This window comes from Bombus vosnesenskii, unplaced genomic scaffold, assembly GCF_011952255.1.
Source record: "Bombus vosnesenskii isolate JDL3184/JDL3185 unplaced genomic scaffold, Bvos_JDL3184-5_v1.1 scf7180000013305, whole genome shotgun sequence".
Taxonomy (NCBI): Eukaryota; Metazoa; Arthropoda; class Insecta; order Hymenoptera; family Apidae; genus Bombus; species Bombus vosnesenskii.
Genome location: NW_022882954.1, coordinates 2,627,626 through 2,655,126, shown reverse-complemented (window position 1 = coordinate 2,655,126; position 27,501 = coordinate 2,627,626). Strand labels below are relative to the sequence as shown.

The 27,501-nt window shown below is 33.1% G+C and overlaps 4 protein-coding genes and 1 non-coding gene across 14 annotated transcripts; 2 read left to right on the top strand and 3 right to left on the bottom strand.

Annotated features, from left to right (window-relative positions):
• Positions 1-4,921: 4,921 nt before the first annotated feature.
• Trnat-cgu lies at positions 4,922-4,993 on the bottom strand. Its single transcript has one exon. It is a non-coding gene; the product is annotated as a tRNA-Thr (tRNA).
• A 5,208-nt stretch (positions 4,994-10,201) lies between these two features.
• Positions 10,202-12,639, bottom strand: LOC117234606. Its single transcript, XM_033495991.1, has 2 exons — positions 12,198-12,639; positions 10,202-12,100 (listed from the first exon to the last, which is right to left on the bottom strand). Exons 1-2 carry the CDS (start codon positions 12,589-12,591, stop codon positions 12,009-12,011), a joined length of 486 nt encoding a protein of 161 aa, XP_033351882.1. The 5' UTR covers positions 12,592-12,639; the 3' UTR covers positions 10,202-12,008.
• A 1,620-nt stretch (positions 12,640-14,259) lies between these two features.
• LOC117234510 (mitochondrial import inner membrane translocase subunit Tim9) lies at positions 14,260-14,985 on the top strand. The gene is made up of 2 exons (XM_033495800.1): positions 14,260-14,522; positions 14,710-14,985. Exons 1-2 carry the CDS (start codon positions 14,475-14,477, stop codon positions 14,944-14,946), a joined length of 285 nt encoding a protein of 94 aa, XP_033351691.1. The 5' UTR covers positions 14,260-14,474; the 3' UTR covers positions 14,947-14,985.
• Positions 14,986-15,274: 289 nt separating this feature from the next.
• Positions 15,275-18,128, bottom strand: LOC117234509 (G patch domain-containing protein 2). Of its 2 annotated transcripts, none has more exons than XM_033495798.1 (5): positions 17,862-18,128; positions 17,179-17,354; positions 16,493-16,844; positions 16,187-16,389; positions 15,275-16,127 (listed from the first exon to the last, which is right to left on the bottom strand). In XM_033495798.1, exons 2-5 carry the CDS (start codon positions 17,333-17,335, stop codon positions 15,418-15,420), a joined length of 1,422 nt encoding a protein of 473 aa, XP_033351689.1. In that variant the 5' UTR covers positions 17,336-17,354; positions 17,862-18,128; the 3' UTR covers positions 15,275-15,417. The 2 variants fall into 2 exon arrangements, with proteins under 2 accessions (XP_033351689.1, XP_033351690.1); XM_033495799.1 differs by lacking the exon at positions 17,862-18,128 and adding an exon at positions 16,917-17,022 and having other exon boundaries at positions 17,179-17,338.
• A 396-nt stretch (positions 18,129-18,524) lies between these two features.
• On the top strand, positions 18,525-27,150 carry LOC117234608. 9 transcript variants are annotated; one of them, XM_033495993.1, is made up of 11 exons: positions 18,525-18,838; positions 18,926-19,361; positions 20,163-20,687; positions 20,782-20,885; positions 20,964-21,153; positions 21,503-21,623; positions 22,278-22,425; positions 22,714-23,573; positions 24,699-25,266; positions 25,365-25,935; positions 26,035-27,150. In XM_033495993.1, exons 2-11 carry the CDS (start codon positions 18,974-18,976, stop codon positions 26,202-26,204), a joined length of 3,645 nt encoding a protein of 1,214 aa, XP_033351884.1. In that variant the 5' UTR covers positions 18,525-18,838; positions 18,926-18,973; the 3' UTR covers positions 26,205-27,150. The 9 variants fall into 9 exon arrangements, with proteins under 9 accessions (XP_033351884.1, XP_033351883.1, XP_033351891.1 ...); XM_033495992.1 differs by having other exon boundaries at positions 18,525-18,841; XM_033496000.1 differs by having other exon boundaries at positions 18,525-19,139; positions 19,230-19,361.
• Positions 27,151-27,501: the final 351 nt, after the last annotated feature.

Genomic DNA, 27,501 nt, shown 5'->3' with positions numbered 1-27,501 from the left:
AATGTACTTTGGACTCGTATGAAGGCAAATGTATTTGCAAAACTCATCTAGATTTTTGCACAAATCTAGATTTATGTATTTAATATTTAGAATTGAGACTCGTTTTAATTTTGTCCCAAAATTTAAATTTCATATTCAACAAACTCACCGAAAATGATTTGAATGCCAAAAATAGCTTTTAACATAGTACCAAAGCAAAAAAGGAAACAAGAAAATAGTAAATAAATCCAAGCGATAGCGATAAATTTGTAGGAATTAGCAAATTACTAGTAGTCCGATAAAACATAAATGAACGTAAAATTACATTTAGTTACAACAAAGTTGCATCATAATTCATCGAAAATTAATTCGACAGCGATGAAACGCAAGGTCGTACGAATTATTATTTTCTGTAATACGCCCGTGCTGCTTTCAACTATATACAACTATCGACACTAGAATTTGTCTTATCTACCATATTTATTCGTATGAAAAAATAAAAATAAAAAAACAACAATATTACTAGAGTACTTGAGCACTCGACTAATATTCAAAGCTCTACTACCGGAAGACTTCTCATTTAATTCTATTATACAAATTATAAAAGAGTTTGCCATCTTCGAACGATACGTAAGTAAACAAGACTACAAACAAAAATTTAATCCTTTCGTTGCCAATGACCACTTTACCGTTAACACTATCGAGACAACAATCAATCTCGCTGCCATCTTATCAAATGTTTCAAGATGTTCAACATAAAATTAAAACAAAATATCGTAGGTACCACTGACCTTTTCTATGTTTTGTTGAAACCGCGCGAAGATACTTTTTAAGGTTAGAAAAATGTAATTGGGTTGAGAATGACCAAAAGAACGTAGCAGGATTAAAAACACGAGGAGAACAGAACGAGGTTAAATATACCATAAAGTCGATGCGCGCAGAAAATTTAAATCTATCGCGATATAATTTTTATTTTGGGTCGCACAGACCTCTGGAGACAGGGCAGTGTTAAATATACCATAAAACGTCGATGCATACACGTGTGTCGATGCACGCGCCCAGTGAGAAGCGCGTGCAAAGATCGCGCAGGTGTGAACGGGGCGCAACTGCGACGCGATTACGAATCGACGAGGAAAAAGCGGAAAGTGACGCGGCGTGCAACACGTAAACTGTAAACGAAACTTTTGTATCGATCGCTGCTAGAGAGTCACGTTGCCCTCGCATGTCGATACCGATATGTACCCCGTCACACCCCTCGTATTATGGACCAACGTTGTGTCGTCGTAGCCGGCGAGATAAGCGGTTTATCGCCGCGTATTGCGATACATACCATGCGCTGAGCGCGCATGAGCGACCGTTCCGATAGAAAGATAGCCGTAAAGTATATGTATGTATAGTTACTTATTTAGGTGCTACCTCGTCTTGCTTCGTTGTGTGAACACGTGACGTAGCCTCGATCTCGTCTAGCTCGGTCGTGCGATGATAAACCGATACACGTGTAGGTACGTCGTCGCTAGCGTTGGACTCAAGTACATCGCAGGTACATTAGGATGCATGAGCATTTGGACACTTTCAAACTATTGGAATTATATGAAACATACTACAAACGAAGCGTGTTCTTTTAATTTAACTTTCGCATCTGATCTTATCTCAGGCAACTATATATAGTAGATATTGATAAAAACAACAGTTCTTACAGCAATATCGATTAATATATATAAAAAAGTAATAATTGGAAGTGGATGAAAATTACTTGCAGGGAAACATCTTAAGCGTATCTGTAATGAGATCTCAGAATGATTGCGATATGTAATTTTAAACACTTTTTGAATTATAGATTTGATGAATATAGATTTCATGAAGTGTCAGCTATTTATTAGAGATAAATATGGAACTTGATCGATGCAGATATATTTCTCGTTTCAGTCTCGATTTAGCAGAACATTTTCATTCCACTTGTGGTAAAGAGTAGGAAATTAAACGTAGAAAAATGTTTTTCTGCCGCAGCGTTGATAATAAGGATATCAATCTTATGATTGGATTGCACTAAGTGCACAATTATGTACTTATACTTGTACTTAACAGATTACGCCATTTACCTGCCGTTTATACTAAACGAGCACGAACGACGTGTTCTTGCTCTATGTTCCTACTCGTTTGTTTTAAGCGCACCTTTAATGCGAATGCGGCATTACTTATGTTTTCTTCGTCGTGTTCATTTCCCGATATTTTCAGAATGCTTTCGGATGCGCACGCTCGAGCTAACGCCTCTGGCGTTATTCACTTGCAATTACCCGTTCAGTTCTGAACCGTTACGGAATTATACGCGGTAACGGGATTCGATTCACTGGAGTAAGACTTGCTTAATTTCCCTCTTGAATATAACTTACGAATCTGGGCCATCAGACAGCGAGCATCTTTTCGAAGCTTAGATGATACCGCTTGGATATTCCATTTTTCGAGATCAGTGGACGAGCCGGCTGTTTCATAAGCTCAACGGAATAAAACCGAGGATATTTAGTTGAAATTCATCGCGTATTTGTTAGGTTATATTATATATTATTTTAATTAATCGAAAAGACGTATAAGTCAAGAAACAATTTCGTTTAAATGAAAATTATGCATTTTTGAGCGGTTAGGTCGAAAAGGAATCGTATCTTAAGGGGTTAAGGCACACGTTTTATTCACCCCTGGAAGAAACAGTCGATGGAATCGATGTCGATTGGTCGCGTAGCGAAGGAACGCCACGTACGTCGCGCGGCGAGTTCCGTAATTGTGGAATATTTTGCAATTCGTGGATTGGAAGGCGCCTTTCTCGAAAGAGCGTTGCTGGCAATGCCGGTCACGTAGGCCCGTAGTTCGGAGGGTGCCCCGAGCACGGCACAGAATACTAGAATACTAGCGGCGGGAATGCGCGGCGAATACCCGCAACGCGAGTAACCGCTCGTCCGCGAACCAACGAGCCAGCGAGCAAGCGAATCGTATGCCCCTCACGCTTCGACGCGCCACCGTATATACTTGTATATATATGTATGTATCTATCCGCTTAAACGTGCCTATGTACCCCTACGTAGTCGGCATAATTTCAGCTTTTTTCGTCGCGGCGGAAGTTAGTGAAAAATTAAGGAGCCCTCACGAATTCGGGATAAAGTAATTTTGTAATTTTTTGCTATCGTCCGTGACGTTTCGTTCCGTCTGCCATCCGCTTCCGTTTGCCGCCGCTGGGCTCATCGGTTGTTTGAATATGTTCATCATTTGGATGTATACGTATGGAGAATCTTCTCTTAATATTTTTAAAATTCTTAAGATAGGTAGTTTTACTCTCTCTGTCTATCTCTGTCTCTTTTTGTCTGTAACGATTTTGAAAAGTATGTACAATTAGAAAAATCACGAAACGTCAGTAACATTAGTTGGAAGATTTCATTTTTCATTTTATAGATACGCGAATCTATCGCAGAGGGATTTCGATTTTCAACTGAACGGACCATTACCTCGCCCACGTCGCAAACGATCGCCTCAAGTCTCGTGATCGAGTAAAACCGGTTTGAATGCGCCAGTGCCGTAACAACTTATCAGTCGATACTGGGATTAGAGAATATTCCTGAATTTGTAACATATTCGTTGTCTCTTTCGTTCATATAAACTAACAAATAATATATTTGTTATAGATGATTAAATACATGAAATAAAATAGAGATTAATAAAAAGAAATACTAATAAATGAACATTTTTGTATCATAAATTACCAAATTGATAATATCATTTATAACTATTGGCCTTCGTATTATTTATATTGAATATTGAAAATTATAATATATACCTAATCTGACTAGAGGTAAACTCCTTGGAGCGTCGAGTTCTTGCGAGAACATCATTTAAATCACTTTACGATTCTACCCAATGCGAGTAGAAAACGAAAGCGATGATGTAAGAAGACGAGGATCGTGGCCGTGGTTGAAAGTCTGCTCGACGTAATATCACAGTTTTTTACGCTTTTTCGAGCCCGACCGGGATTTCATTAAGGAACCAGATCCTTGCCGATCGAGCGTCTAACGCCGAGAATTAAGATTCCGTTCGTTCGCCTCGCGGCTCGGCGGTATTCCTCGTGAAAACGAGGGGAAAAACGTCTCCCATCCATGGCACGTCACGATCCCTAACCCCCCTCTGAAACAGCCAGAAGTCCAGGAGTATCTCGCTCGGTATTATACGCGAGCGACCTCTGGTTCTCCGCTTTACAGACATTTTACGGAAACAGTACCGTCTCTTCTGGTCGGTGTGACTCTTGAATATCGAGAATGCGCAGCTTCTACGTGGGACGCATTCGCAGCCTCCAACACGCAAGCTGAATTTTGAATCGCCGTTTCCAGGCCGATTTCCTATAATAATTGACGATGATCCAACGAATCTCTCCTTACATTTACATTAATTTGCCTTTCGATTCGATAGGTGGTGTTTGGCACGAGCCTCAGTTAAGCACCACTTTCAGTTAAGAATAAAATGTATTAGGATAGTTCGCTTAATTCTCGTTTTTTACGTGTTAATTATTTTATACAAGAGAGTCTAGTTCATCTGGACAGGTCGGTGAACAAGGCAGTTCGTATAATCGAGTAGTTTCGATAATAGAGGTTCACTAAATTGTTATCCTGTCCAGTTCCTCTTATTAGTTCAAATATTAGGGTTTAACTGTTACAATTTTTAACTATTTCTTCTTTGACACAGAATTTACTTTGAATAAAAACAAGTGATTGCATATATACTCATTATAAGAATACGCGTTTGAAATTACATTTCATTCATAGTTTGTACTATAAAAGCTCGATATAAATTTGTTCCTATAAACGAATTCAAGCTAATTTTTATTAAAGCTATAAGATCTTGACAACGTTTAATAATTTCTTTACAATTAAAATAAGAATCAAATGTAATAAATGCAAAAAAAATTTGCCTCCTGTGAGGTTTGAACTCACGACCCCTGGTTTACGAGACCAGTGCTCTGCCACTGAGCTAAAGAGGCTCGCTCTTTTTCACTCTTCCCATGAAATTTATCAGGATTTGATTTTCTCTATGATAACGTTATAATTTATATTACAATGATAAAGCTATAAATACAAAAGAAAAAGGAAATAAAAACATTTTTACATTATAAACTATCAAACTATATTATTTGTAACTACTTATCTCAGCTCAAGAGACTGGTCTCCATCATTTATATCGTATATTAAGCATTATGATGTATGTATGTAACAAAAAACTTTCTCATGTGAAAGTATTACTAAATTATATAAAAATTAATGTACTTGAAATTAATTAATTAGTTCGTAGATGCCGTAATAAATACAATGGTGTGCGAATGTGTGTTATGAGCGATGTTATGAGCATGTTACACAAGAATTTAAATATCGCTAGAATGATATAACAATTTACGTAACGAGTAATTGCACATCATAGCAATATCAACCTAAGTACAAATTAATTACCGAAATCGCGCGAGTGCACGCTTCAGAAATAACAGACGCAGTTTGGCGGCTATGAAGCACGCGATTAAAAGTCATCGGCACCGCTTCTGCGAGATTAACGTGGCTCCTGAACAAAAATAACCTGCATATTGCGCCTCGTGATAATGGAATCAGTGAAGTTACGTTCGTTTTGATTACGCTCGAGCTGCTCGAGTTTCTATTTGTTAACACCCGACCGTTCACCGACTGATAACTGTTTCGTGTCTCGTTACTGTACAATTTTTATTTCGTTGTTTTTAATATACTGCGTATTTAGGATATTTTTCGTAGCGCAATTGAAATCCTAACATGCTTCGAACTTCTGAGCGAGATTACCTACGTACGTTGCAACCTAATGTTCATTCGCTTCTCTCGGTTTTCCCTTCGTTTCATTCACGAAAAACAAGCTTAAAATTAGAAACAATGGATGCAACTCCATACGCTTCACGTTCCCGATATTTCCGGCGTCGGAAAGTTTTTCGAAATAGAAAAAAAGCGTTATTTCGAGACTCACGCACGATCCAATAATACGCGTCTCGTGGAGAACGGACCGAATACATTATCTATTTCTATTTAGCGTAGCCTGCATCGGCAGGAAACATGTTTATGCCAGGGCGAGCATGCACGCAAGGCAACCCTGTCATACGCCGTTTCAAAAATAGTTCGACCCAGAAATCCTGCATAACGCAAGACAGATGTCAATTGTCGCTTCCCGTTTTGCGCGTCGATCACAATGAACGCCACCGAGATCCCTTCCTCAAAGGACACGTGCAAACTCCTTTTTCTCTCTATACGTATATATACACGTAGAAGCTGCCAGAGCAGATGTTGAAACCGTCTTAAAGATTTCGGGAGGGAGAGACCCTTTTCAGGCCCTTTTCGTCCTACTCTTTGAGACGCTATAATAAAGGACCCAACGGAACGTACCCGTGGGTCCATTGTGCGATTAAGCAGATGTTATCCAGTGAATGCGCAATGTATAATATGAATCGCAGACAAAGGACGCGATTTTTCTAGCCTGGCCTGGAAATTTTTGCGTTTTCCCAGTTCTCTATATAATTGAGAAAAATGATACCGTTGCCTCACGGTAAAAATTCGCTGCTGTGTAGAGATTGATGTATGCATTAAAGGAAGGATGGCTTTAGACAGTTTTGTTATACCCAGAGGACAGAGGATGGAGAAAGATCGTAGACAAATGTTTTTTGCATGGTTTTAAGAAGTTAAATGTCTATTGTGGGTTTTTTTGTCAAACCGTTTGTTGCCCTTGCGGAGTTCTTTGTAAGCAGAATGGTAGGTGAAACTCTTTTAATGTCTGTGAGAAGACAGTTTGAAATAATGTACGAAGAGTAAAATTTTGTGCTACGTGGGGCACTTATTAGGCACCTTGAGCGAAAGATGGAATCTATGACAAGTACGTTTACCTTTTACATTCAATTACAAAGTACACATATGAATTCTATTGTCAACTAAAAAAATTACAATTACCAATAGCGACGTAGTGACGATGTAATACAATAATCAAACTGTTGTAATGCTAGTAAAGCAGCGATTGAAGTTACATCTGTTCCTTTTAATCGTAACTTCCTGTCAGAAATACATTATCAAATTTCATTAAGAATTATGGAGATAAAATTTGACACTACCATTAGTGACTATATAGTACAATAACCAGGTGTGTCATAATGGTATTAAGGAACATAATTAAAGCTACATCCGTTCCTTTTAATCGTAACACCCGCCCAGAAACATAATATTTCAAGTGAAATCGTAGCTGAATTCCACTCCATTTTCATCTTTTGCTCTCATTTTCACGACAGACATAACAATGACTCGGCTTCTGTGAGTCCCACTAGGACAGCACACGGCTGGTGCGCGGTGCGAGTGCGAATGTCAGAGTTGTAAATCCGTTTCCCGTCGATCTCGACGCCAGGGCCGAGGTCAACCAGCAGCAGGACACAGTCGACTCGATGACTCTCTCCTTTCTGTTTTTATTCACTCGCTGGGATCCTTGCCAGCGGATTCTATGTCTCGAAGAAGATCACAGCTATCGCGGCAAAATAGCCTCGTTACTAACCGCGATCCTCTTGCGTGGCTATTCAATGACTCTGCTAAATACCTCGATTATTACACTGTGTTTCGTATGTTCATTTATGTTCTCAAAAGTGGTGCGAAAATTATATCATGAAATACCTTATCAATGAATGTATTGCAAGCATGTGCATACATATCGCTTCCTCGAATTAATGGGTTGACACGACTCAAGAAATACAAATTTTTAATTTTTAATCGAGAGACGGTTGCGAACCCAAAATACAAACAGTCGTGTACTTACAATTGCAAAGTACTACTCAATGTAGTAATTACAGTAGGTAAATGACAATCACAGCATGGCCAAGTAGCGCTTTTTAAAAATGCTCTATCTCCTTTTATTTTAAAGGCTACCGAAATGAAACTTCGAAGACACGTAATTTATTTCGAGACTACATAGACGTGTCTCGAAACTAAGAAAACGGGAATTTAAAAGAGACAGAAATAAATGGAGGAGACGATGACTCTGAACGATTGAGTCAGTTTTAAATTCCACCATGAATAATCGGTCACGCAGCGTATGCATCAAATGCTAGGAGCATTTAACTTCGTCCGCATTTCAGTGGAACAGGGAATTTCTCCGAATACACGACTAAGTATATAAGTAACGTACAAGCTTTTTACGCGCATCTTTCGAGAAGTTTCCCGTTGGATGAAAGCGGACATGCGGCCAACTGTTTCTCGGGACAAGCTCCCGGTCGTGTCGGGCTTAGGGACGAGCGGAGCGGAGCAACCTCCACTCCGTACCCTTGAACCTAGCAGACGCTCGCAGCGTTGCCGCCTCGTGCAACTATGCCGTGCCGTCTCGTTCGGTTATACTCGGCTTCTCTCGGTTAGTGCTTTCTTCGCAAGAATTCCGCGCCCGGCGTCGTTGCTGGCTGGCGCGACGCCGAGTGTGCTGACGTCACGCCTTGGCGTTACGCGTAGCGTTACGTAAAAAACGTGCTGCTCAACTGCTTTACTCTAACATTATAACAACGCCGTACCATGTAGCGGCGCAATGTAACATTCGTTCTATAAAAAAGAAAAGTTTCATAAAAATTTGTGATCGTCCGTTTGCGATACGATAAATCCTAACGATAGGAAAACGGTAGAAAGAGAATAAAATAAAGAAAATGATTTTACTATAGAATGCTGCCAGTCGGTTTCCATTATGTGACGTTGTACGTTAATAGCATAGACGTTAGAAGTATAGACCTCGGATGCTGTCTTGAGGAAATGAGCCTTGCTAGAAAAGAAATAGAGCTAAATAACGAGGTCTCTCTTTTCTTTTCCATCTGTTAGAGTCAAATATCTTAGAAAGAGAAAGAGAAACCTTAAACCTCTTTATTTTCTTTCAACAAGGGCTACGCTGTTCATAAGGCACCTGTGGACTATATTTCTTATGTGTCTGTGTATGGTTAGTAGTTTTTTCTTTCGTCGTACATTGGCCTTGCCGTTCGGGATTTAGGTTACGCTCAATCATGCTTTCTCCGTAAGATTTCCGTGTCTGTCGACGACGTTGGTTTAGCAGACACACTGCACGCTCTGACGTCACTCGCCGGTGTTACGTAGAAAAACTGTGTCCTATGAAGTTGATTAACGCGTACCAACGTTTACTCTCGTAACTTTAATTGTAATAAAATCGTCTCGCCCGTTTTGTTTGTTCAACGAAGGAATTATCTTCGTGTCGATTCGACGGAGAGCAGAAATACATATTTTTTTTCTTTTTTTGCTTGATAGGACATTGACCTTGCGTTTACAGTCATCGTGGATCTGGGCTGCGCTCAAGCATGCTTTCTCCACAAGAATTTCATGTCCGCCGACGATGCTGACTGGTAGACAACATTGAGAGTACAAGCTGACGTCACGTGCAGCGTTGCGCGTAGCGTTACGTAAAAAAACGTGGCTGACGAATCAGAAACGCATCGTTCTATTACTGTTAAGGCCGTGTGATGAATCGGCTACGCGGTAAAGTATATAATGGACTTAGCGTGGGTTCATTACGATGAAAAATAACTGGCATTGGGAGTTATTTTACAACTGTAATCCGATACAAAGATAATGTATCCTCGAAGATATGCTTCGAGTGTGAAATAATTGTAACGAAACGAGTGGAGTCGTAGTAATTTGCGAAATAATTCGCTTCCTTTTTCAAATATATTCCCGATAAAAATACACAGGTTCACAAAAGTGTTCAAACACTTATGGATACCTTTTATGAGTATATTATATGTATTGTATGAAACATTTTGCAATTTCATTAGAATTGTTATGAGATTCGACTACTATTATGATTACGTATATTAATAACATTTGAAACAGATCTAAAAAACAGATATAGAAATTAAAAGATATTTAATATAAATATATACTTCGCAGAAATCACAAAAATACAAAAAAAAAACAGCCAATTATCAATTATACTAATAAGCTTCAATATTTACTGGGACCATGTTTGATACTTATTATACTATGTTTGAGACGGGCAGTTCTGTTATATCTTATTTAGTAAATATGCGTTTGCAATAGATATCTTATAATTCCTATAAACATGTTCAAACTGATTTCAAATTTTGCCAATATAATCATGACACTCCGTTCTCATTATAGTGCTGATAAAATTTCAAGATACATACATACAAATGTATGTAATACATGCAGTATGAACTTAAAAATTTTGTATAGTAAATGTTCAAATATTTTTCGAGTATATTGACGAAATATCGCTTTACTGTAAATCGCGACTGAAAGATTTCCTTCCTTTCCTTGTCCTTTATTCTTGCTCGCTCTTTCTCCTCGTGTCTGTCTCCCGTTCGCACGGTCGTGTGCCATTTACGAGGCAAACCGGTTTACGCTTTTTGCGAACCTCGGCTACACGAAGAATGTTGATTTTTGCGATATATACCGCTGGGAACCTAACCTACATCATTATCTGGATGAGCTGGCCGCACTTGAAGTCTCGTTTCCTCGCAGACCTTGAATCCTCTCGTGTCATTTTATTTTTCGTTTCCATTATTAACGCGATAGGGAATGATGCATTTGAAAGTATTCAAGACGAATGTCCTCGGAACTCGTGACTCGACGAAGTAAAATCCTTTCTCGATACGCACGAACATGGTATCGGCGAAATGACAAGCGTGCACGTATGCTTAAAGATCAAAAATTCAGTCACGACGAAGGAACGACTTCATGGTCGGGGACAAATTCGGCAATGTCTCGGCGTTCCTCATTCGTAGCACGAGCTATCGTCGAAAATATTTTTACTACCGAACGCGCGCGGCATGCACCTCCGTTGATTAGCGTAAGTGGCTATTGTTCTCACTAACCTACAGCACTATGCTCATTATCATTTTTCATTCGTGACGGTACTACCAAAGAATTACAACGGCCTCTCGATAACCACATACTCCGTATCTGTGTATACGTTAACCGTTCGCCGCAACGAACTGCGCTAAAAGCGCGCGAAAGTTAAAATTGACGTTCCGAAAAATATTTTCTCGTTTGTAAAATTATCTACTTAATTTAATGAGTCATAAATCTCTATTATCTTCTACCACATATCTAAATATGATTCATCCACATACATATATACATATAAAACGAGTATATTCTTAAAGAAACGGCTAATAATTGTTATAAATTGTAATTAGGTTGAGGTGTTTCCTATCTTTTCCATTAGTTTCATTCAAAACGTCACGTCACTATACATATTTATCTAGAATCTATACGGACAAAAATAAACAGCTAATTACGTTAAATGCTATATGAACTGTGAAGTTCATCTTGATGCAAGCACCGACGAGTACTAAACGGGTCTTACTGTGTACGCAACCAGAAACCGGTTAGACGAAACTTTCGAAAATTCCAGAATGACGTAGTCTTTCTCGCGTGTACATATGCATCGTGAAGACACACAATCGTGTTTCTCTCATCGTTCTTCATTTACAGTTACTTACGTAAGATACGCACTCTCGAGCTTATTTCTTGACTCTTCGACGCATAACAATCAGCTTGGTCACGTCTTATCGAGCATAAAGAAAACGTATATCTTATCAGGAACCATTATTAAAATACGTTAATAACGAAAAACTATTTTCCAAATAGTAATAATAGAAAAATATAAATTTCTCTCCTACTTACCTCGCTCATACACTCTAATTATCACAACACCATGATAAAACATGCAACTGGTAATTTATACTTAAACAAATACACATAACACATAACAGAAAGTAAACATTTTGCACTTTCGTGTAAATACGAAACACGTGTTACGAAAATAACGACGAAGAAGCATTATGCATATCCCACGACGAAAGTGCAATTCATATAGTCTGATTTGCGATTCCAATTTATGGAATGTGTTAATTTTTTCGATTCAGAATTATGCAAATTTTGCGAATCTGCATTAATATCAGAGATGTATAAATAGCATAAGTAAACGTGCATGAAAGTACATAATACTCACGTAGCTGCTGAGAAATCAACACGCATTGTAGAAACCCTGGAAACGTTGTTAGGACTTTGTTGCCTCTTTGTGGTTTCTCCGGAAGTAACTATGAATAATGAAAATGCAATGGCGATTAATTATAAATATGCGAAATAAAATATTTCATAAGCATTTTATGATGATTTATTTAACTCATAACGTACTATAATTGTAACTACGTTGTTCACTTGGAGTTCCAGTAAGCCTTTCTTCAGTTCTAGATGTTAATAGTTCATTAATTCTCCAATCTTGTATTTCCTGACGCAACACAGTAATTGGATCGTCGTCAATTATATCTTCATAGCTTTTGTTATCGATGGACTCCGTATATTCTTTGGATTCAACTTCTTTTATTTTTATAATTTCATCTTGGACAGGAATATTTATCGTATGTTGATATTTTGCGGTAGAGCTATTCGTCCATTTTCCTCTCCTTTTGTTCTTTATGAGCATTTTCGTAGATGACGTTTGTTGCGATGTTATCGGGCATAATCTTTTATTGTTTACGAAATTCAGAGATTTACCGATTGAAGAAACATTTCGATTATCATGTGACATCTTTCGAAATTTTGTACCAATCGAGTTTTCGTTCCTGTGCTTTCGTCCAGTTTTCTGAAACAATATAATTATAATAATATTTTAGCTTGTAAAGTATTGATAGTTAATATGAATAAAAATAGTGACAATTAAAAGCAATTTCATATAAACGATAAATTATTTTTGTATGTAATTAAATATTAAAAATTATAAGAATTATTTAGGTGTATAACACGCACGTATATACATATAAATACATATAAATAAATGTGAATGAAATAAAATTAATTAAATTACAGAGAATAAATGAAAATGAAAAATTGAAACATTGCGCCATCTATAGAATGCAGCGTTCGTTGGGACAACAATTTTCTTATGGTAGTATAGTAATCACAAATTTGATTACTGAAATAAAAGTACATTGTAAAAGTAGTAAAATTTATAATTATTTACTTACTTAGTATTTTATCAACTAATTTGTGATGGATATAACATTGCCGTTACGAAGCTCATGAAATACAATATTAACAGCATCAATAAAGCATTATGATTTACGACTAACAAAAAAGAAAAGAATTTTGTGGGTAACATTTCGTAACCTTGCAAAGTTTAACTAGAATTTAGTACAATACGAATAATGCTATGATTATAATAACATACTTTAAATTGAAAATGTGAATCTTGTTAATTTTGTTTGAACTGCATTCAAAATGTTAGAATGCATTCGTATAACGTAACGTATTTAAGCTTTCTGTTGCTTTTACGAACCCTCGTTTGTCAACTATTTTTGCATCATTACTACACCAGTGATACAATACTCAATAGAATACGATGAAAAATTGGATGGAAAAATATGTATGTATTTTTTAAAGAAATATTTTCCAAATTATAGATCAAATATCATACACATATGTAAATATGATAATATTCATATAATATGCAGAAATTGTACAAAAATATTTACATACCCTAATAAAAGTAATTAATTACAAATATTTATTATAATTAATTACATTCCTTTTTATATGTGTATTGAATTTGAATTTTGATTTCTTTTATGCTGGCGAATATGCATACAAATTTATTTTGTATTATCGTAATAGACAAATTAATTACTAATAATACAGAGATTATTATACAAACAATATATAAAGAATATAATGGCCGTCTTACCTTTCAAATATAAGACTCTCGATACATCCAAAACAAAGGCCAAGTTTACTTTGACTCAATACTACCATCAACTGCTGACATGAAACATCTGCTCGTTTTCTAGAACTTGGTTCTTTGCGGAGTTTCATTGATAAATTTTACGCTATAATAATAAATAATTTATATGTTTACTTCTAATCAACTGATTATTTACTAATTTATACAATGATATTTTTTCCATATTTTTACCATTAATGCCTTGTACATATTAATACTTAAAAAATGATTATGCAAATATTAAATAATTAATTAAATAAGCATTGAATAATTCTTATTCTTATTACTTGTGTAGTCTGCACATATTTTAAATTTTACTATTACCTGAAATGTTAATTTATACTTCGTTTCCGTAGATTAATTTGTATTCACAAACAAAACTTTATAATGTGTTCCAAAATATATATGAATTAAAACTGGGAAAATCGAGTTTTAGAACGTGCGACTGACATTTGGATCTGATAGCTTTAGGATCGTATATCTTTACAGCCTATCAAAAACGTTCGGAAGATTAAGTTCAACATTTTACACATAATGTATATACAGTGTACATACATATTTCCAGCTTACACGTGCTTGGCAATTGAAGTCCAAATTTAACCTTAAAATAATTTATATGAAAGATATTTTAGTTCTTTGTGGTGTATCGATAATTTATTTACGTAAATATATTTCAACAAAATCAGACCATTACAATGGCGATGCAAATTCCTACAAATGTGGATGCTGAACAAATTAAATCTGTATGTATTTGTTGTTATATCATGCATTATTCCGTGAAAGAACCGAATTAATCTTATATAAATAGATGATAAACGTGTTGATATTCGTTGATGTGAAGATAAAGGATTATAAATTTTATTATGTGAAAATAAAAATAAATTGTAAAGAATAAAAATTTAAATTATTGAAACTTTTATAATATTTCAGGTTCGAGATTTTGTGGCGTCCTATAATAGATTGGTAGAAACTTGTTTTCTTGACTGTATAAATGAGTTTACTACACGAAATGTCCAAGCAAGGGAAGAAACTTGTGCTCTGAACTGCATGGACAAATATCTGAGGATGAACCAAAGAATGTCAGAACGTTTCGAAGAATTTCAAATGCTTGCTAATGAAAATGTACTTGCTGCTCAGAAAAAATTGAGCGCGGGTAAAAAGTCTTGAATGTTGTATCAATAAAGTATGTAAATTAATTATCTTTAATTTATTATTATTTTATTACGTTTGTTTATTGATTATTATCAAATAGGATTGTTATTAAAAAATTGGAAAGAAGATATCAAAGAATTAGGCTTAGAGTCTGCAAAATAAATAATGTTTTAATTGGTGAGATATATATTATGTGTAACGCTACAAACAAATATCAATATAAATACATATGTATTATAAACAATATTAAATATGAAATGATTGACAGATTAATAAATATGTATATTAATTTATCAATCTGGATAAAAATATTTAAGAAATGTATATATTTAAATAATTCTAATCACAGTTAAGAACAATGTAACAAATTTACATTGAATATTTAATAATTTTACATATTAAAAAAGTAATACATGAAAGCACCATATATATATATGCGTAAATAATTTACTTTAAGAAACAAATTAACAGACAATATTGTTCAGTTTAACTTGATTTTGAATGATCAAAATCATGTAATTTTGTTTTCCCATGAATTTCAATATCCATACTATTTGAATCCCATTTGAAATGAGAAAATTGTGGTAATGCTTGCAGCGAATCTAAATTTGACATAGGGCTTATGATTTGTGAATCAAAACTTGTACTAGAAATTTGGTGTTCTTGATTACGCATTATTAATTCTGAATTAGGTGAATTTGGAGGAGTTCTCCTCAATCTCTTGTAACCAGAAAATCGGTTAAATGATACTTGATCTACGCAAATAGCTTGTGTAGTATGTCGAGTTTTATACAAGATTGGACAACCTAAATCTCCTTTTAAACTTAAACTATACAAATTTGCAAGCCGACGAAGTTTTTCTCGCTCAGGCTGTCGCATAGGATGTAATCTAAGCTCGTTTTGTGTAGGATCTTGTAAAAATCTAGAAACTTTCTCATTGGCTGATGTAATAATCGAATATCCAGGTTTATTGTCAACATGCCGACGACCAGCGCGGATTTCTCTTCCGCTGAGACCTTCCCGAATTCTTTGAATTCTTTTCCTATATGTTTTCCTTGTTTCAAGTGTTGTATGTTCAAAATTTCCATGTATTATCATTTGGAATGATAAATCAGTATTAACTTTATCTTCATTAGTACTTTCTCCGTCATCCCACCAACTTGGTTCACCAATCCAATCAGACTGTTCATCATCTCCTAAAGATAAAGGAATCAACTAATTATAGTTTCTATTGCATATATCAGTCAGTTAATACCTTCACGATCTTCATCATTTGTGATAAGTCCAGTTTCTGAATCACTAGATGAAATACTTGAACTAGATATTCTTGAGCAATCAATCCCATCTTCAGTTTGCATTTTGATGTGATTTTTTGATTTTGTATTTCTGTTTGGTTTTAGTGATCTCATATCACAATCTGTAGATCGTTCTCTACAAGACCTCTTACGTTTTCCACACCTACAATAAAAAATTATTTTGGAATTAATTAATAATCTGTAATACTGAATGTAATCTCTTATTATTGTACAATATTTTCATATAATGTTACGATATATATTACCATATTGTTCCATATCTACTTTTACAATCACTTCGAAGAATTCTCCTTTTATTTGCAAGTGTTGCTGACATTGCAACAGTCTGAGAAGTTGAAGGATTAGACTCAGAGTCAATAGCCATTCTTTTAAATTTTCGTTTACGTCGTGGATTTACTCTAGGTACAAAATTCTCATTAACTGAATCACTTTCAATGTTACTAGCATTATTTGAATTAGAAAAACGTGCAAATCTTTTCGTTTGATTAGTATCATCACTATCAGATTGATATTTAGAGACAGTATTACTTTTTGGAATATGGATATCACAAATAGAAGATGAACTGTCATCTGATTGTTTATTCATATGAAGTGATGCTGAAATAAAAAGTAATTATTTAAAGATTATTTTCCAAATTCTTTAATTGTTTTTCAAGTGTTAAAAATTACTTTTCAAAGATTTATAAAATTTGACTTCTTTGAGCAATGAAATATGGTTTCTATAAACACAATCTTGATAACAATCCTCTGTCTGCCTTGTAGAAGTAGACTGGAACTGATTTCATAGAAATGTGGTTAGAATATATGCGCTTGAACTCATTTTAATCTTTATTTGAGATACATTTATATAACATATTAACTCGCGAAGTATTCAAATAATTTCATAGAAAACAAATTTTTTTGTTTCATGTTTTTATTGTTTTATACTTACGAATATTGCCCGTGGAACGAGCCCTTCTCCTAATACCCCATCTGCGTCTCACATTTGCACTATTATTGCTTTCTTCTAATGCCAAAGTTAAATCATGCACAAGTGCCTCCATTTTTACTCTTAAATCCGCTGGTACAGCTTTCAAAACACGCTCCATTTGAAGGATATGTTTGTTTCTAGCAATGAATAATAGTAAATATGATATATAATATAATTTAGAAAATTGTAACAGTATTGAAAAATTGTTATGTAATAAATTTTAATTAAACTATTCTACTAAATTATTAAATAATATTAAAGATATAAAATCATTTAATCTATTATACTATTTAATTATAATTGCATAATTATATATAAATAATAATACTATATCTATTAATTTCTATATATTAACTTCGTATATAATTGATAAGTATCTATAAGATAACAAATATATATTATTTAAAAATTAATTTGAATATACTGTACAATATTTACTTTTTTTGATAAGTTTATCTTATACATATTTTTTGTTTACTATTTTACTGATAACAAATTTTAATGAAATATATATTAAGATTTAAAACCTTCGTCTCATTGCTAAGAAGATTTGATTATCAAGAGTAAATTGGTAGCTGTAGAAATTTCGAATACGTCGTCTTTTAATCAGTCGCAAGATAAAAAAATGTAACTTCTATGCTTACCTTGTATATATAATAGCGGAAGGTGTAAATTTTCCTTAAATTGATAACATTGTGGAGCAATGTTTTCGTTAGTTAGCAATGAAAAAACGGAAACAAATGTTAGAAATCTGTGAATTACAAAAGTGTTTTCACTTTGTGCCACAGATCCTCACTATCTTCTTTATTTTGGTATGGTGTGAAGCCGTATTTGTAGGGTATGATATATGTGTGTCCCCACAAGAAATAATTTGGTCATGGTTCAACTAACATATCACCGGTATGTTCTAAAACTAAACGGCTATTAACATGTTACATTTTATATATATATATCAGATTGATATCAGATATATATCAGATATCATATATATATATAATATATATTATATATATATATATGATATAATATATATATATTACGTATGTATATACAAATAAGGGTGATAACAAAAGCACTCATGTATTATTTATTAATATTAAATCAAACATATAAATATTAAATAATTCACGAGTCGTTTTTATGTACATCATACGTAAAATATCAAACTATATAAACTACGAAATGATTCGTTACTTAGATAAATTTTATGTCATAATTCTGTTATCAAAGTAATTTTAATTATAAATAATTTAGAATTATTCATAAGATACCGCATTGAAAATTATGCGCATTGTAAATGCGCCTTCTGCATATTTTTTTCGGCCATTTCCGGTTGTGTGTTTTATGGACGCTTCGTGTCTGTTCAAGGATTTTGTCGTTTCTCGTTCGAGCCAGTTCAAACCGTATTTACGGAAATTAAATAATTTTTGTTGCAGCAAAAGTTTCTTGGATCAATTCGGCGTATGAGTGTGATGTGCTAGCGTAATGAGGAACTGCTCAAAATTGTATCAAGAAAAATCCTGGCGGTTGTGTAAATAGCGCGTAGTGGTGTCTGCGCGTATGTTATGCGCACTCGCAGACAGATGAGCGCGGGATTGTGGTATCCAGACGCGAGGGGACTGTAGTACAATTGCTTATATTTTAAAACGTTTGATGGAGTCTTTTATAAAGTGACAAATAACAGAAAATCAACGTTTTTCACGCATAGGTTGTTAAAGTACATAAGATCGGTGTTTGGTCCCAAGGGGGCCATACAATGGACGGTATTAATGTGAATGGCGGGAATGCCGATGGGGCGCGCGAGGATCCTAACCTAGAAGCTGGTACTGTGCCGAATCTACAAGAAACGCAAGTTAAAGTGGATACCCCTAAAATGGATGGACAGGACGTGAACGGTGACATTAGGAACTCGCCGAAAAAGGGTATGGAAATCAATGTTAGAAGGAAGCTACGTAAGTTCAAGGCAAATTCAACTAGTACCATTGAAAGTGATTCAACATTAAATACAAAAGGACGCAAACGGAAGCTATCGGAGCCTGACGATCTTAGCTCAGAGGAATCTATGGAGTTCAATGGTTTTGATATACAAGGAGATAACGAAGTGGAGCCAGCAAGTCATGTCTTGAAGAAATTAATTGGTATTGGTAATTATTGTTATGGTCTATTCAAGATGCAAGCCTACGTGCTTGCCAGCAAGTGTCATATCATGAGAGCGAAAGACTATGCCAATGACTTACTGTACAAATATTGTATGTCCACTTTTTGTAAAATTTGGCTTTTTATATGCAGCAGATAGTTCTTGATTGTTGCTTTATGCTATATAAAAATTACATTTATATCTACTTCATAAATTTGTTAAAAATAAAATGTTTGTTTATGGTATTTTATGTACACAGAGATAGTTTCAACAACCATGATCCACTTTTGTCATTTTATGTTTCTGAAAGGGATCAATGCACAATTTACAAACAATTTTATAATGCTATTAATAAAGATAAATATAATGCAAAAAATATTTATTTAATTATAAAATACCATTGAATTTTTAAAACAGATTTTCTTGTAATTGCTAAAAATGGGTGCTCAATATTTATGCAGTAAGCTATTAATGTTATGCTTAGAACAGATCATTATTTTTGTAGATGCATATTCTTTAAGAAGTAATCATTTGAATTAATTTTTAAATAAATATATTTGAAATCTTAGTCAAACATACTTATGTTAATAATACCTCATTTTACTTTTATAAATAAGGCATGAAATTGTATAAATGTAGGCTATGTATATAATAGGATGCTATATTTTCAACATGTTTGCATTAAATAAAATTGTGATATAAATATGTATTAATTTATGAAGATGTGTTGTTTCAATTATATAGATACTTTAAAATACACAGAATTTATAATGAAAAAATTAGGTAGCATTAACATGATTTTTTGTAGCTGAAGCTGAAGTAGCAGAGGCACAATTGGCAAAACGATTTAGATATAGTATAAGGAAGAATTTTGATACAAAAAAAGATGATGAAGATTTGGGTGATAACAGAATGCACGATGATGACTATGTATTAGATATAGATAAAGTAAAGAAAGAAAAAGAATCTGATAAATCAGAAACGGAATCACTTGGAATGCCAAATACTGCTGAATCAGAAACAGAAGTACAAAAAACAGATGACACTTCCCTTAAGTCAACAAATTCATCATCCGCAGCCAGTAGTCCAGCAACATCAATAAAGTCTAAAGGTTATCGTTTATTACGTGGAGTTAGTCCAGGAAGTACTGGGAAACAGAAAGTACCAAGTGATATATCAAATCCAGCATTCAAAGAGCCTTTTAAATATGGTTGGAGACGAGAATTGGTATTTAGAGCAAGTAATGATTCTAGTCTTAAAAGAATGGCTGATATCTATTATTATACACCAAAGGGCAAAAAGGTTAGAAGTTTCAGAGAAGTAGCAGAATTTCGTAAGTATAGTTTTGTATAATAATAATATAATAATAATATAATAATAATATAATATAAGTAATAATTATGGTAACATGATATATTTCATTTTAGTTAATACGAAAGAATTAACTATTGATAATTTTACTTTCCTCAAAGAACCAATTGGTCCTGATGATCCGGAAAAAGAGGTTATTCGAGATGCAAAAAGAATGAGGGTAAGTAACTTGCTTTATATGTATTTTAATATACGTTTATTAAAATTGTATAAAATGTTAACTGTAATTTGAAAATAGGGGCCTGGAATATCAGTTACTCCACCAAGAAAGAGTATAGGGCATAAGAGAGGTACACCTGGTAAAAGGGTTGTAGAAGAACCTGCATCAGTGTCTCCTCCAGTGGCTACAAAAGCTGCTACCAAATCACCAAGAGCTACATCAACAGGATTTAAGGTGAAAGTGTCTGCAAAGAAAACCCCACACATAAGTATGCATTAATATCAATATGAAATTTTTATTTCTATTTTGTTAAGTAATTACTACATTATTTTACTGAAATTGTTTTGTGCAATTAATGTCTTTATCAAGTAAAAAATTCACATTTCACTTCTAATTACTATATATAGGATAACCTTATTTAGCTTTGATATCTGAAATATTTTTGCTTAATATTTATGTTAAATTTTGAAACTTCTAAATTATATGTTCTAGTTTTGTCTAGTAATTTATTCCAGTGAGGAAATTAATCACTTATATATATATAAGTAGAAGTTTCTACATATAATTTTTAAGATAAATTATTATTTTCACAAAAATTTTTGTTCAAATATGCATAGCAGAAATAAAGTCACCTTCTCAAGAAAGGGAGGTACTTCCACCTCAAAGAACAACAAGTACAAGAAGAAGTCAGCTACCTGTAGAAAAACCACCACCTCCTAAACCAAAAAGACAATTAACGTGAGTGCCTGATGTTTTAATTATTTTGTTATAGTGTTCAATTGTAATTAGTTTGCAATATTTAAGGGTATCTTAAATGCTTAATAATTAAACATGATAATAATCATATTTAATATGCTTTAAAAAGGCCCAATGAAAATTTTACAGCATGTGCACCTTTAGATTTTTTCATGAAAATAATTTCTTAGAATTTTATTATATGTTTGATATATAATGTACAATGTATAAAGATATATACAATATTTTATATAAAATTGCACCATTGCATTTTTATAGTAATTATTATTGAATAATTAATGTATTAGTTTTATTATCAAATTTCATATTTTCTAATTATTCTAATTATCTAAAACTTTCCTTAATAACTGTAGTAAATGTTCTTCTTCAATGAAGAAATGTTAAAAGAGAAAGTTTTACATTTTGCATTGTAAATTAAAAAATACATTAGAGCACATGTTGATGATTAAAGTGCATGCTCTATAGCAAATATATATAATTACAGAGTTCAAAATTTTATTTTGAAATAGTTCAAATTTTCTCTTCTATTTTTTTCATGGCTATATGTCCTCCTTTATCCTTTTGATCCTTAAATCCCTTACTTAAATTACTTGTTTTATTCCTAACCCCTTTCCCCAATCAACGCACATCTTACAGGCCCAAAGTTCAAGAACCATGCAGTATAAGATGCTCAACCAGTATGGGGTTGATACCAAGCTTACAATGTCGTGCGTGTCTCTGTTTATATCATCCTGAGTGTGTTGGTGGTATAGGGTTTACAGGAAGTGACAATTATATTTGTAAGGTAAGTTTTTTTTATAACAAAAGATATATTTTTGTAAATTTATTTTAACTTATTAAGCAATTTTCATATTAATATTTTGTAATATTCTTTTATAGTATCATATGTGAACAGTATAATTTTTTTCCAAATTTTGAGATTCCTTTTTTAAATATCATACATATTTTGATATATTATTTCAAAAATTTATTTTTAATCCTCTACTTATTTTTTATTAAATATATTTTAATAAATTAAATAAAAAATTTGAAATACATATTGGCTAAATAAATGGCGTTAATTTTGTTGTAGAACTGTCAACAGGATACTAATGAATCTCATCAATCTCAAACGAATCCATCTTTGACACCTCCTCCACTGATACCAATCAGTATGCTAGGTGCACAAAATACAAAATCAAAACATCAAGTAAATCTAAGCCCTCCAAAGCTTCAACGAATACCCAAATCTGATAATGCAGATTCACAATCGCGGAACGCTACTAAAGTGTCAAAAACATCCTCTGCAACATCACATTCTCCTTTAAATTCAGATAATAAAGAAAGCAGTTGGTTTGCTCAAACAGAAAGCGAATTTTTACAAAGTCATGATGGAATTTTACCAAAACCGGCCCAAAATATTGCTCTAATGGGGGGCAAGAGATATATTGTTGTACCAAAAAATAATGCTATGGCTGTTCAGCCAGCTATAACTGTGAAACCTGATAAAATTGGTGACAAACCTCCTATACTTCAGGATGGTACACTTACGGATATATCAAACGCTGTTGACAATTCTATGTCCACAAAAGTACGTACTTCTTTAACAACAAAATTTGTGGAAAAAGATGCTTTTGATAAATCAATTGATAAAGATGTGTCAAAAGATGCATCGCATACAGGACTTTCATCAAGTTCCATAATGGAGAAAACCAATGAAACGTACAATAGTAATGATAGAACTGATATATTGACAGCAACTAAATCACAAAATGACTTATCTAGTACAACAGATCTTGCAGTAGAAAGTAAGAAATCAGAAAATTGTAACACAATTGAAAAAAAGAGTATAGTAAAGAATTCAAATACAACTAACACAAATAATGACTTATTTAAAGTAGATACGCAACATTCTGTGACAAGTAGTTTGGGTACTGTTAAAATAAACAGCAAGTAAGTGTTTGTTTCTCAAACACACATATATATTTGTTTTACTTCCTTTTTTTAAATATTTTCTCCAAATAAGTTAAGGCAACTCTCTTTTGAGGTTTTGGCAGTTGCTTTGTACATATTGTATTTACAAGATATACATGTTTTTCAGTGATTTTATATCATGTATATGTATATATATATATAAAGTATTTCATTTATTTGAATATTTTTATAAATTTTGTAGAATTATTTCTATAGAATGATTCTATAGAACTATAAAAGAAAATAATGCATGTAACTACATATCTTTTTCGTGTTATATAAAATTTATACAAATAGTATTGTAAATGCAATATATACTGACGTTTATTATATTTGGAAATATAAAAGTTCGAGGTGGAAAATGAATTTGATTTTATCTTGTGATCGAAGCACACTGCCTTAGCTTCTTAGAAATGCGGCCAAATTTTCGTGACATGTGAAAAGTGAACAAAACAATCACATATCGTTGGTTCTTGCAGGTATTATGTAATTGTAGTATCAAAGTAAATGTTTGTATTTTAATTGAAAGCCTTTTCTAAAAATGTATGCAGCATATTGGACAATACATCATTTACATTCATGCTACAATTACAAATACAGCTACTGATAAGTGCTTCAGTGGAAAAAATCTAATTCATTTTTACTTTTTATATTTGCAGATATAAAGACATGTGCGAGCTGAAACACAAAAAATCTCTTAGTGCGTTTTCCCAAAAACGTCCGAAAATCCCTGTTCCTCATGATTTCCACCTCCTATTTATGTTTGTTTTTTTGTTACTATACCTCCATTCAATTATAGAACGATAAATTTTCGACCTTTGAAAGTTCTTTCAGAGGCTTTTATTTACATTTAATTATTTTCCATTTGACGTAGTTAGTATAAAATTATCGATTATTATTATTGTAAATCATTGGTCCTTCAAAAGCCTCTTTAAAAATCATAATATTCTTTTATTAAATAAAAGATTTCATCAATAGTGTAAAATTAGTTTCTTTTTTTTTATTATAACCAACATCATACATATAAGAAATGATACCCTTATTATATAGGCCAGTTGTTTTAAAAGAAATCACCTAAAAATATTTTTGTTTTAATACTTTCAGAAGGAAACAAAATCGGCAGGACAAAGAACAACAGCAGCATTTTATGGATTCAGTGTGTGCTGGTTATCATGCATTGCTGCGCATATTTCAATACCTTAAGGTACAAGAATTACTTCGGGCTGCAAGAGTGTGTAAAATGTGGCGAGATTTGGCTGCGCATCCTTCTCTGTGGAAAACTGTACGAATGAAAAATAGTCAAGTAACAGATTGGGATGGCTTAGCAGATACATTACAGAGGCATGGTACTCAACATTTAGATCTTCGAAAAATGCTTGTAGCAGGCGAATCTGACAGCATTTGGGAGAAGTTTTTAGTAGTAATACCACGTGTAACTAGCCTTGTCAAACTAGAATTATGTAAATGTCCTGTGATGGTTGTTGAAGAAGTTATTAGAAGTTGCCCTCAATTAGAAGTATTGAGTGCAATGTCGATAAAGTGTGACTCCCTAAATTTAGAGTCAGTTGGAAATCTTAAACGTTGCCAAGAATTAAGGCTTAAAGCAATCAGTGGTATGTCTTTGAAAGAAGATCTCACACCTCTACAGGAATTAATGCAACTAACACAGTTGGTAAGTATAATTGCTTTTGTCTATGTTTTGCTTTAATTTTATACTCTTCTTTCTTCTAATTATATTTTCAATATTTAAACCAAATTTATACTTCACAGAGCTTGACATCAGTTAAGGAACTTGGAAAGAAGGGAATCAATATAATACAAGCATTAGTTAATTTGGAAACTCTAGAATTGGGTGAATGCTCAGATTTTCCAGATAAATTTGGTACTACGGTTTTGATAAAGTTACAAAAATTAGAACGTCTTAGGTTGGAGAAAGGTCAAGGCTCATGTTGTACATTTGACATTTTGGAAGGTGTATCTAAGTTACAAAACTTAAGTCAAATGGAACTGGTCAATTTTGATGTCAAAAATGGCTTTGATAAATGTCTTGCAAACTGTAAGAATATTAAAAGGCTGTTAATTATTCCAACGTACATATCTCAATCGGCAACGTCTAACAATATGGTGCTTGGTGGTGTTACTGAATTATCAAATAATTTGACGCACTTTGTATGGGGCGTTACACTTGAGTTACTTAGGGTTACAGAATTATTTATTGATCAATGTAATCTAATAATAAGTAAACAGATCACTGGCGATGCGATACCAGTACTAAAACCGGTACCCTGTCTAAAGTTAATCGAGGATGTTGAAGATGAAAATGACAATCAAAAAGGTACTTATATGTACCTTTAAAATATGTGTATCCCCATTTATATTATATAAAAAAAATGTGAATGTGTTTTAGAATTAATTCTATATATTTTCTTTTATTTTTCAGGTGATGACAAACAGGAACCAAATGAAACAAATCCTCAAGTGGATATATTACCATTACCACAACTCCAAAAACTTTTATTAACTGCTTTGCCTAAAACGAGGGTTAAAATCTTGAAGATTCCTTTCCATGCTACGTGGCGACAAAGCATTTCAGATACTGCTACACAATAGAAGAAAATGAAATAAAGTGTATGAATACATATACTAAAAAGGAAAGAAAAATACCTGATGTGAGAAAATTAAAAATTTTGTAAATTTGACTCCATAATGTCTGCACAATTTACTCCAATACTTGCGCATTGGATCAAAAGTAATTTAATATTAATATACTATGTGTTTTGTAGCCTTTAATTCCCCTTGAATAGTGTATTGATACACTCTACAGTAACCATAAATATTATTCTTCTCGAATCCTTTAGTGATAAAAACAGGGGACCACAAATGCATCACGTGCTATTTTAGCTGCAAAGCAAAAATTCATGAGAGGCTGGTATCCTTGTGGAAATTATTTAAAAAATTATGAAAGTCTCAACATTTGTAGATTACAGTACATGGAATATATGTTCGCAAATTATTTGGTATACTGTAATGTGTATCCACGATGAACAGAATTGTCTGAATTATAGAGAGAGAGAGAGAGAGAATCATAAATGTTTAAAATAATTAACTGAGACTAAGATATATGAAAATATCGCGCACATTTATTAAGGGGATAAAGTGTATTATTTTCGGTTTTTACAAAGTGTAGAACTTTTATGACATACACAATCCATTGAGTCAAAACAAATTGTAGTTTTAATTTCGTGGTATGAAGCGAATTTCGATAAGTTTCTATTGAAGTAGCAGTAAAAGAGGAAATCATGTTGTCTATAAGGCTCTATTTAGAGGTTAGGCTGTATAAATAACGGTATATATTATTAAATTATATAGTAATTGTATGTGTATCTTTAATATTTAAGATACGAGTTTTCCGCTGCAAAGAAATATTAAGCAGTTAATGGGCAAAGTTGTAGAATGTATAATTATAATTTTGTATAACGCGTAATTAAATATAATCTAAAGACGTAATGATTTATCTGTACAATTTACGCAATTACGATAAATTTCCTAACCAGGATATTTGAATTCTCTGCCGATTAATATAGATGTTTCAATCCCTATTCTTTCTCGTTTTTTATTTTTCTGATAATATTTACGAAATGTATAGCAATTGAAAATTAAAGTCGGAAATTAAATTTTATATTCAGATAATAAAAATAAACAAACGCGAGACATTTTTAATGCAAAAAATTGCACATGTAGTTTTAAGGTAATAAAAAACGTTCGCGAGTAGTGATATTAGTAAATAAAATATTTCAATTAATGATATTAATTAATTATACCAATTTGTTGTTCTTAAATAACTTATATACTTATTGTCCGTATTTTAATTGCTTTTGTAAAAAATTTACAATTAGTTATCTTACTT

Coding starts and splice junctions, on each gene's coding strand:
- LOC117234606 (XM_033495991.1), bottom strand. CDS start 12,591: ATGTCACATGATAATCGAAATGTTTCTTCAATCGGTAAATCTCTGAAT. Junction 12,101..12,197: donor ACAACGTAGTTACAATTATA/GTACGTTATGAG, acceptor CATTATTCATAG/TTACTTCCGGAGAAACCACA.
- LOC117234510 (XM_033495800.1), top strand. CDS start 14,475: ATGGCGATGCAAATTCCTACAAATGTGGATGCTGAACAAATTAAATCT. Junction 14,523..14,709: donor ATGCTGAACAAATTAAATCT/GTATGTATTTGT, acceptor ATAATATTTCAG/GTTCGAGATTTTGTGGCGTC.
- LOC117234509 (XM_033495798.1), bottom strand. CDS start 17,335: ATGGAGCGTGTTTTGAAAGCTGTACCAGCGGATTTAAGAGTAAAAATG. Junction 16,845..17,178: donor TCGTTCCACGGGCAATATTC/GTAAGTATAAAA, acceptor TTTTTATTTCAG/CATCACTTCATATGAATAAA. Junction 16,390..16,492: donor AGTAGATATGGAACAATATG/GTAATATATATC, acceptor TTTTTATTGTAG/GTGTGGAAAACGTAAGAGGT.
- LOC117234608 (XM_033495993.1), top strand. CDS start 18,974: ATGGACGGTATTAATGTGAATGGCGGGAATGCCGATGGGGCGCGCGAG. Junction 19,362..20,162: donor GAAGAAATTAATTGGTATTG/GTAATTATTGTT, acceptor GATTTTTTGTAG/CTGAAGCTGAAGTAGCAGAG. Junction 23,574..24,698: donor ACTGTTAAAATAAACAGCAA/GTAAGTGTTTGT, acceptor TAATACTTTCAG/AAGGAAACAAAATCGGCAGG.